We start from the raw sequence: 11,326 nt of genomic DNA on the forward strand, positions 1-11,326 counted from the left end.
TGTACACGATAAATCAAATCAACTTGGTTAGAGTCCTTATCCTAAAACAGCGCCCTCAACGGTGATCACGATTGAAACCTGTTCTGTACTGCTTATGGATAATATCAAACATGTACAATGTTCAATTATTGGTATTTTAACGATTTTCAGTGAATATACTGTGGTTGTCTGCTCAGAAAATGATAATCCAGTTACAATTATTACAGTTTTAACATGGTGACAGATTGAAAACTGAGCTTTCGCTCAAGATTTAAACTTGCCACTATATTATACCTACATACAATAATGATCACTAATTAACAGATAGTATCATACAATGTCTTTTTTATATGTAATCGATCAGTTTTTAGTGAATATATATTTGGTTATTTGATGGAAAAATAATGTCCCAGTTGCAGCTAGTGCAAGTTTAATAGTCAGTCCATCAATGTTTTTCATCAGCCTCTTGGGGTTTGCCAACTACCACCTCGTGTATTTCCTCGACATCAGTAGTGTTGTGGTAGCCAACTGTCAGAAGCAAGTAAAAACACATATTATAAGATGTACTTCAAAGATATTTAATACATAATCATCCCACTCGTTATTAATACTAGAGCACAATTTCAAGCAAATTCAGACTTTGAATTTCACGTGACCAATTTTTAGCGACAATTAAAGCAATTTCACTATATTCTGAAAAATTTAACGCAGATAACGCACAAGACTTCATCAAAGACGTCCCCTAAACATTGTTTTTGTCTTAGATGAAGTAGCCATGTTATGCAAACGTGGTTAGAAAACAGGTATACGACACTTACCATATGAATTGATCATTTGTGGTTACAAACAATGTAACATTATTGTTTACAATACTATTTGATTAGTATTTATTATCACATTCCCATGATGCAACATTCAAAATGGCGGGTTTGCAAGTTCCCTATTCTGACAGCGTGAATTTAGAACTACACACGGCTACTACATAACACATCATGATTCAAAATGAAAAGAACTGTGACTCCTTAAGAGGTAATGTTTCGAATACTTACCATAAGACATAACAACAAAGAACCATCCCCAGTAAGCGGCCCATATGAAGCCAATAATTAACACACACGAAATCAGCTGAAGTAAACCAAACCAGAAGTTTATACAGAAGACGCGTAATCTGTCGGCGCAGGTTGGGTGTTTAGAACAGCAAGGACATAACACGATGAAGGCAGCAATTATTGTACCTAAAATAGAACACAGGAATTTGGGTTTCATCTCTTAAAGTTCACTGGCAACTCTGTATATATTGTTGTAAATGTGTAACTTTTATTTTAGCTGGTGAAAGGTTTCCCCGCCACCATGTCATCTCCAATATTCTGGTTACTGGCACTCTACATATTAAGTACCAGCATATTGAATTTCTTTACAGATCATTCTCGCAAACCAGCTGAGCTGTTATTTCTTCCGCGACACTGCTTAGACAATGTTATAGATATGAGTCACTATGTGTTGAAAGATTACACTTTGGAGAACTTGGGTGTAGGACTGAGTTGTTGCTCTAACCGAACCAATCTCTTGCCTAGTCAAAGTATAGCCTGAGTAATTCCGTTAATATTAATGGTGAAGAAATGACAGGACTGGTATTAATAGAATGAAATATGGATCACTGATGCAGCTCAAAGACCGAAATAATTCACACATCGTGTAGTTATAATTTCAGATCCAGATATCTTGCACCTTATTTTCTGAATGTAGCGTGTTTTTATTATCTCAGAAAGGCACCCCCTTAAAAAAGACAGTCCTCTTACCTATACCAGGTATAATCCAGTTTATGATGGCACATGTCCAAGCCGGGCACATATGCATACATGGTAACATAGACATCCATCTTCCTATCATTGCCTTATTCCTGGCAGCCTTTACTTGTGCCGCTGACTGTTGTGGTCTGTTCTGTACATTTTCATACCCTGGAGGTGGTGGTGGGGGTTGTGATGTTCCCTGGTATCCTGGTGGTGGGGGAGGCTGTGATGAGCTCTGATATCCATACCCTGTTTGTGGTTGTGCCTGCGGGTCCCAATACTGGGTTTGGCCTACATTTGACATCTTGGATACTTGGCGTAAGCACTGCAAGCGTTACGTTTGGAAACGCTGATACAAGAAATCTGTAGACAGTAACAGAAAGAAGGTATACATTTATCAATTATATGAAGATTATGACATCTATGATCTAGGATGTGATGCGTGTAAAGTATATGGTGTATTGTGTATTGTAAGTCGTACAAGACCCACACCAGTGTGCCTTCCTTCACTCACCTGATTTGTGGTGTCTCTGTGGATATTACAGGTCAAAAGTCGAGTAATATTCTATTTGGGTGCGGTATTTACTTTATGTAGTGTGAGTTATTGACACTGTTATATGCAACACAAAAAAATGTAGTTCAAGTGATTCACTGTCACAAAGTCACCTGGTATATCTTGTTGTAAGTTGTAACTTTTTACCAAGGACCGTCTCAATTTTGTCCAAAATGTTAGACATGTGCTGTGCCTCTGTGTCTCGGTAGTCACAGGTGTGGCAAAAGTGAGCTATCATGGATAGCATTCATTGTTTTTATGTTATCATATTCTTTCTGCCTCTGGTTGTTGTGCACTAGATTACAATACAGCAAACATGACGTCCATGAGTGTGACTCCTATTACTAATAGTATTATGACTATCAATCACATCTCTATGCAACGATAAACCTCAGACCACTATCATGAATATATATCTATAAGGGTGCAACGGATATCAAAATAAAACTTCCTATGTAAAACCATGGATGTATCACTAATACATCCATGGTAAAACACACACAAATTATTCCCTCGTGATTAACCTCTGACCACTATAGAACGGCGTAGTGGTCTAAGGATTAAATACCCGTGAATATACGTAACTAAAATGGATTTCAGTGGTGACTGTCCAGGCCATATTTAACACTGCTCTATGTGCAACTGCAAGGTCATACTGGCAAACAACAACGGTGAATCCTTCCCAAGTGCAATGACTGTTACATGTAATACAAGAATGGTTTCACTCACCACCCTTATATATTTATGTACACGCTGCTAAAGTCGTTATTACAACCTAACAGTCGTCAACAGTAATATGCTATTATTATCCAACAGTCTTGTCCAAGACCTCCAACTGTGCTCGGAGGGTTTACTACTGAACAAAACACGACACACGATAGTGAGTGCATCTGGACGGCCGGGCACGTCACCCTCGAGAGCGTCTTAGACTTTTTGTACAACCTTGGAGTACAGTTATATTGTATATTTACTCCAAGGTACAACCTACGATCGCTTTACATTTTGCATCGTAGTCCGATGGTCCATGCAGCCAGACCACAGGCATTTGTTTCCCGAGTTATGTCTCAGAATATTTCATGTGTTATCTTTCGCGGTGAGTGAACCTGCGCGATCACAGAAACAAGTGTAATTTTACCCCTTTCATAATAGTTGGTTAAACACCTCAATACTAACTATATCATCGACATTTTATTGTATTCTGATAGAAACATTCTGATATATATCTCGGGAACCAAGTGCATGTGAGCCAAACTAAAAACAATAAGGGTAAAGTGCGAAAGACAACATATATACTCACCGGTTCACCGCTGCCAGCGCCGCGACGTAGTGTTACTGTTATGAATAACACGATGAAATTTCCCTATGTCACGTGAGAATGACAGGGTGTGCCATTTACACAGTATAATTAGGTCATATCAGCACAGTGTTTTACATTTACCGCTTATCGGATATTATCATGTATCAATTCTCTCCCCCGTGGGGATGGGGTGGGGGGTAATATGGCAAGCCTTGACATGAGTGTGCCGCCCATGTGATAAATTAAATGTTAATGTTACACATCGAATTTAGATTTGGAATTTGAATTAAAATTAAAAACATGGTACATTTACGTAATAGTAATCCGTGCTTTTACTGTAATCTCAAATTTAGTAAACAATTAGTTGATGTAACACCCTCACTCTGCCTTCTGTGCTAATTTGACAAGTTTAATCTTCTGTTTTGTTTTTTATCGACGCATTGCAAAGATATGAAACATGTACTTTCGTGGTAGGGTGTATGGTTTGGGAGTCATTCATCAACATCATCGTACCAGTGCAATGTTGACATAAAAGTACACATAACCCGTTGAATAAATATGGTTTGGAAGACAGCCATCATGTGTATCTAGGCATAGCGTACATAGTGTAATCACAGCCATGCATGAATTATTGGTATTTCGTATCAACACAAATACATCTTAGGAATGGCTATCTTCGTATCGTATTACACACGAATTTTCGCCCAACTGCAAGTACGGCCCCGTAAATTTAAAATATTTGAAGAAAATGCAAGACAAAACACATTACATGTCCTTTACAACGCAGCACCATCGCATTTTCGCAAAGCAGAGCTGTTATTTCTTCCGCAACACTCCGAAATAGCCTCTTGGACATAGTCCTGGACAGTGTCGTAAAAGAGGATGTTGTTGTTTACGACGATGCACCATCGGCTTGTATTTCCTCTGGTATTTCCCTTGATATTTAAACGTAAGAGGGAACAGTCGCTGGGAACCAACTGGTGTGTAAATGAGATGGTGTTTATGGTGGTATTTGTATTGACGAGGGGGGAGGGGGGGGGGGGGTCATCGGACATTTTTGAAAAGGTTGTCACCTTTGGCAAACAGAACTGTAGACAGTAGGAGTGCATCATATCTTACTATCTTGGTAATGCTTGCTCCAAAACAGATAGATGGGATAAAGTTTCATTTCCTAAAATCCTAATTCACTTTTTAAAAAAAGCATTTTCACCCATGTGCGATCATTTTGACTTAAACCGAGTTTCTAACTACTCAGCTCGGATGAGATCATACCAAATATATGGAAACGCACGATTGATTTCACAATTTTTAACTTTTAATCGTTCACAGACATGCATCTACATGCACACACTAAAGATAAAACATAAAAACAAAGAAATGAACAATTACAGCACATTTTGCTGGAAAGATTTAAAAAACAAAACAATATAAAGATATGAAATACTCATTAGGTAATGATATATTGCGAGTCCTTTATTTATAAAACAAATTCAGCGTAGATGTTTTCTGTGTTAAACTTATTGCATACTCTAGTCTATATTTACTTTCGATTACGTGTGTAACTTTCATACAAACGGAGTAGAATATACGTGTTTGAGTCAATTTCTTTTTGACGAGATGTAGATCATATCATATCATATATCATACATCATATTATGTCATACCATATCATATATCATATCATATCATATCATATCATATATCATATCATATCATATATCATATATCACATCATATCATATATCATACCATATCAGATCATATCATACCATATCATATCATATCATATCATATCATATAATACCATATCATATCATATCATATCATATCATATATCATATCATATTACATCATACCATGTCATATCACACAATATCACACCATATATATCACATCATACCATATCTTATATCATATCATATCATATCACATTATATCATATATCATATCATATATATATCATATCATAACATAGCATATATTAAATTACAGCTAAAAAGGCTAATAGCATGTGACCTGAATATGGAATTAAAGCTATACATCACCTTATTGTATTATGTTATAGTAAAAATGAGACATCGATGGAAGCGTCAGGATAAATCTGAGCTAAATCATATCATCTCTTTTCTCTTTCTACTTATTCTACACAAGGCATATCAACACAGTCAAAAAATATATAATACAACATGTTTACAAAAGTGTTAATGACCCTGTCAATAGACAATGCTTCACACATTCTGTGGGTTAGCAGAACGTGTGGAGTGCTGCCAGCGACTGCAATTCTAGACTCGACCCTGTCAACGTTTGCCAACTATGCATGCATAGTACAATATAGACTGTAAGATACATCGTGTCGTTCCGCCCTCACCGGCCTCCTCTCTAACCAAAACCCTAACAGGCGTCAAATGGTTGAAGTGTGAGGGCGCCCCATCATGGCGTACCTTACAGACTACAGAAATATTTGATCAGTGATTGCGATTCCTTTGTTCTTTGGTAGAGTCACCCTTTAATAAACCACAGCTTTTGAGTCCCCAGGAGTAACCTTACTACCACCTGGTTGGTTAGTCATAACCTCCCGTATTTCCCCCATTTCAGCACCGCCGGCGTTATGGTAGCCAACTGTAAATCACAAAAAAATACGATGTGAGAGAAATATACCTCGAGCGCATTGAATACAGAAGGGGGTGTACATGCACGAACTATGTGTAAATCCAAAGATGTATGGTGGGTATGAAATGTCTTCTCAAATGTTCTCTTTCATAAAAATATATGGAATTCTGTGTAGGTTAAGTGAAAATATTACTAGCTTTCGGCAAAGTAAGATATGCTGAAACTGAAGCTATTGTTGTGACGTTGAGAGAGAGAGAGAGAGAGAGAGAGAGAGAGAGAGAGAGAGAGAGAGAGAGAGAGAGAGAGAGAGAGAGAGAGAGAGAGAGAGAGAGAGAGTGAGAGAGAGAGAGAGAGAGAGAGAGAGAGACTCTTCAACGTATATCAGCAACATTATTAGTTCGATTGGTTTGCCGATAGTTTGCTTTCCGTGATAGTAAAATAGTAGATTGTTTGTTTTAACATTGCAAGTCTGATTAATATCATAAGTCGTGGATTAATTAATTAATTACTATCTCAGCCTGAAACCTGGTGACCAGTCTCAACGATCTTGATACATCGTTTAATAGTATTTGCGAGGTAAAGACGAAATCTGCTGTAACACGAAGGTTTCAAGGAACGTAAATGTTCTAATTTCTAAGGTTGCAAGCATTTGTGTAACAATTCTGACAGTGTGAAGTAAGAACTACACGGCTACTACATAACACATCATGATTCAAAATGAAAAGAACTGTGATTCCTTAAGAGGTAATGTTTCGAATACTTACTGTAAGACATAGCGACGAAAAACCATCCCCAATAAGCAGCAATTATGGAGCCAATAACTATCGGCATTGTTATCAGTTGAAACAAACCAAACCAGAAGTTTATACAACAAATGCGCAATCTGTCTGCGCAGGTTGGGTGTTTAGAACAACAAGGACATAACACGATGAAGGCAGCCACCATTGTACCTAAAATACAACAAAATTTGATAATTTGGGCCAATAGACTGAAAACAAACTACATTGAATGCAATATTTTTGATGAAATAAAAAGAAAAACAATAATTTCCAAAATTTGGAATTAAAAATTCCAGCCTGAGGGAGACATGTCCTACTGTCAGCACTTCTAAAAAAAAAATGGGCGACCCCCAAGTTCTTTCCAATTTTTACTATAAATCATAAAACATAATAAATATATTTTGTAAAAATCATGTTTGAACAATTCTTATTTTTTAATACTAGATTTTGCACACCGTACCAACCATTGGCAAGCCATACAGACAGACTAAAATATTGTTCTTTTTTTGGCGGTAATCAGTTTTTCAATTTTTCGAACTTGCAGCTAGTTTAACAATTTATGTGTAGATTTTGAATCCATACTTGTATTACACGTTTTATTTGAAATCCCTGTTGGTTTACAGGATTTACAACATAACTGTCAGTTGAGAACATTTTGTGTGTGCGCCCTCTATCAGAGTCTATATTTTTGTCTGTTATTCGTAACAAAAACTGTTGTGCGAGTGGTTAAAACATCATGCCGCCTAATTGAAATTCTATAGTCACTCTAATTTTGTAGCAATTGCCCGTCGCACTGCTTAATATATTCCTCCTTCGCATTTCACCTATTAATTCCTAATTCCTTTCACTAATCCCAGAAAATGAGCTTGTGTCATCTTACCTAAACCAGGTACAATCCAGTTTATGATGGCACATGTCCAAGCCCAGCACATATGCATACATGGTAACATAGACATCCATTTTCCCATCATTGCCTTACTCTTGGCGCACTTTATTTGCATCGCTGACTGCTGTGGTATGTTCTGTACATTTTCATACCCTGGAGGTGGTGGTGGGAGTTGTGATGCTTCATTGTACCCTGGTGGTGGGGGAGGCTGGGACCCCGTTTGCTGGTATGCAGTTTGTGACGACTGTGGGTCCCAATACTGGGTTTGGCCCTGTGATGACATTGTTGATTCCTGTTGAAAACAATACCGCAAGTAAAAATATGGGTCGATCTTTCAATATATTAGTGCATAAATTTCACTATCCTAATTCATGTACTGACACGACATTCCCTAGAATTATAAACTTGCAAACTGGAGTCAAGAAGATGGACGAGTCAGTTTCTCCGGCCTATATGGGGGGGGGGGGGGAGTTGGAATATTAATGGGCCAACAAAATAATGATAAGCTCAAATAGGGAAGATGCCTGATCACTTCGCCTGATCTTTAACGTACATCCAAGGTATATCACAATGACTTGGATAGTACTTTTGACTCGACTATAGCCTAGTATATCAAATAATACTTTTAAAACAAGGCAGTACTATCATACACTAGCAACAGATATAACCCCACCCTTTCTATTGCCTCTTACAGAGACATTTTTGAAGGTTTATAGCCAAAAATTCAGTAAGCTAAATAAGAGTGAGAGTGGGTCAATGCTTGTCATCACATCACCGTTGAGGGTGTCTCTGACTACGGGTATGAGATTAATTAGAGACATCCATACCTCGACAGGACAATGCAATAACGGTCTACACAATCAATAGAAAAGTTCACGTGACTCACCACCACGGTACATATTAAGACCCTCTAGTCAGGTCAATAAAGTTACAACCCTGCCATGCGATATTCTAAACATCAGACGTCATGGCAAATGTGAGTGCTCTTTACATCAATACTCACACCTCGATAGCTTACTTCCCAAAAGAAGTATAAATCAACGTGCATAAAAAAAGGGGTGCCACTCCAGGACATAAAGACATAGTTTCTTAAACTCTGGGTTCTGGGAGAGTCATTTCGTGAGTTCGCATCGCACAATTTTGCCCAGTTGCCAGGGAATTGAATAAATATTGCTATAAATCTGTTTATCAATAAAGTCGAAGTTCACAACCAACAGCAGTTAACTTGGTTTAACTTTATTGTCAAGTAAAATAACACAGAGACAACCACTCTCTATGAAACAACTTACGTAACTACGGTATTTGTTGTGTTATGTCCTGTTTGCCATTTTACATATATATTTGACTACTTTAATATAGAGAACGGTAGAGAGTATGAAGTCTCCCCTTTGCATACACAGACAGGGTTTGTTGGCCTATAGGCTGCTAGTATTGATTCATTGAATCTGGAATCATAGACCCTCCACCAACTGGAATGCACTATGGATATATTCCATCATGGTTATACTTCACCATAGACCCAGAGCCTTGAATGTTTAACTCCTGGTTCTATGCTATTTCAGTCACCATATTACTAACAGTGCTAGTAGTGGGTTTTAACCTTAAAGCAATGTCCTACCAAGCCGAGTAGGCCTACTATACGATTGTACTATCGACCATAAACACCTTTCCCTCGCTCGTTCGTTCATAGAAACAAGAATCGATGCTAACAAGTTGTACTGCAGCTACAGAGCATTCCGTTTCCTCATTCTACAGATAGCACAGGTATACGTACGGAATCCACTGTTCCATTGCTACTGATCACCATATTGGTTGATCATGGGTGAACGTCCTTTCTCTGGTGAATGTTTTTTTTCTTCAGATCATAGACGCATACAAGCGCCAGCGAAATACTACTAGTATATGCTCAGAGAGAAGAAGGCCGTCACGATACAGGTTATACAGGCTGGTCGATGATTTGCCCACAATTATATGTATATATGTTAAAAATATACTTACCGATAGTGATGTTGACGCAGCGATACTGGTCGAACAACCAGGGTGTGGATAGTGAAATTCCTTTCACTGACACTATAAGTAAACTTTGGCTTTTGTTGCGGTAACTATTGACATTGCGTCCACAGCTATAATCGATTACGGTAATTACGTAATAGTTTAGAACATCGAAGGACGCAGATGAAAGTAAATGAATCCAAGACAGATGGGTGACATGTCATTATTTGCTCAGACATGAAGGAAACCAAATTACTTGTGAATAATTAGCTGTAAATATTCCAGCGATAGTCTGTTCAAGAATCTTTACAGATACTCTTAAAAGTCTTCGTAATTACTCTGAAGTATAATTTATATAAATATTTGGTTCAAAAAACTTTTTACTAGCTGTAAATATTCGTTCTCACTATAGTCTCTGTAAATACTCGTTTCGACGATACAGTCTCGGTAAATTATCAAAATAGCAGATATCGATCAGTTCAACCGCTAAATAGACGAACGTCAACGTTCTACAGTAGAATTAATATCGAAGGGTCGCCGAAAGACTGCGTATCATCATACACATTTTATGAATCGTTTCCGTCTGTGTGCGTTACGTTACGTTACATGAATTGTAGCGCTTGCTTCCAGATAAAGATCGGAAAGGGAAAAAACACAAAACAGAAGAAAATATTCCCCAAAATCACAACAAACCCTACAATTATTGCGACTACATGAACTCTTACCTCGCATATTGGCTGAATATAGAAGCAGTTGAGCGACGACGCTACATTCGGCAAGGTGCCCGTTCTGGAAGTGTCGCAGATGGGATGTGTCTCGCCTTATAAATGCTCATTTGAATAATGAACAACCCAAGGTGAATATTCACCTGCCGAAAACAGCAGGTGACCAATCAAGAAATAGAGAGAGATACAGACTCACATGTGTTTATGTAAACGATTTTTTCGTCGAAAAATTCATTCACCGTGTACGTATAAACGTAATTTTGATATTAACGGTGGGTTGCTATTATTATTACATTACATCGTACTGGATTTTGGCTATACAAGTTCCTTTGACTGACTGATTTGATTGATTGATTGATTGATTGATTGATTATCTAGTATTATGCAGTTCTTAAGCTCGATTCATCTAAAATATCTCGACGGGTTTCGAACCAGAAGTTTTTTTTATCTTTAATTAATTTTTTTTTATTTACCAAAACTTTTCAAAGTTAAACCTTTTTTCGCACACCTAGAGTGTTATTTCATTTATTTGAACAATTTTCCCACAGAGAATCTCCACCTTCTTGGTAATACCATCCGTACTATATATGAACATGTGAAATAAACGTGGTTTTAATCTTCAAATCGTTCACAGGAACATCATGCATACAGTAAAACATATGCAAAAGTTTTGCTAAAAGGTTAAAAAAAAAAAAAGCTTAAATCAGGATCACGT

The 11,326-nt window shown here is 37.5% G+C and overlaps 2 protein-coding genes across 2 annotated transcripts; both read right to left on the minus strand.

Moving 5' to 3' along the window:
* On the minus strand, positions 1 to 3,651 carry LOC144449447 (uncharacterized). Its single transcript, XM_078139979.1, has 4 exons — positions 3,620 to 3,651; positions 1,779 to 2,132; positions 1,029 to 1,214; positions 1 to 507 (listed from the first exon to the last, which is right to left on the minus strand). Exons 2-4 carry the CDS (start codon positions 2,071 to 2,073, stop codon positions 425 to 427), a joined length of 564 nt encoding a protein of 187 aa, XP_077996105.1. The 5' UTR covers positions 2,074 to 2,132; positions 3,620 to 3,651; the 3' UTR covers positions 1 to 424.
* Positions 3,652 to 6,118: 2,467 nt separating this feature from the next.
* Positions 6,119 to 8,009, minus strand: LOC144449333 (protein SPEC3-like). Its single transcript, XM_078139856.1, has 3 exons — positions 7,889 to 8,009; positions 6,994 to 7,179; positions 6,119 to 6,238 (listed from the first exon to the last, which is right to left on the minus strand). The coding sequence occupies exons 1-3, from the start codon at positions 8,007 to 8,009 to the stop codon at positions 6,126 to 6,128; spliced, it is 420 nt and encodes a 139-aa protein (XP_077995982.1). The 3' UTR covers positions 6,119 to 6,125.
* Between the last annotated feature and the right edge of the window lie 3,317 nt (positions 8,010 to 11,326).

Source organism: Glandiceps talaboti, chromosome 18 (assembly GCF_964340395.1).
Source record: "Glandiceps talaboti chromosome 18, keGlaTala1.1, whole genome shotgun sequence".
Lineage (NCBI taxonomy): Eukaryota > Metazoa > Hemichordata > Enteropneusta > Spengelidae > Glandiceps > Glandiceps talaboti.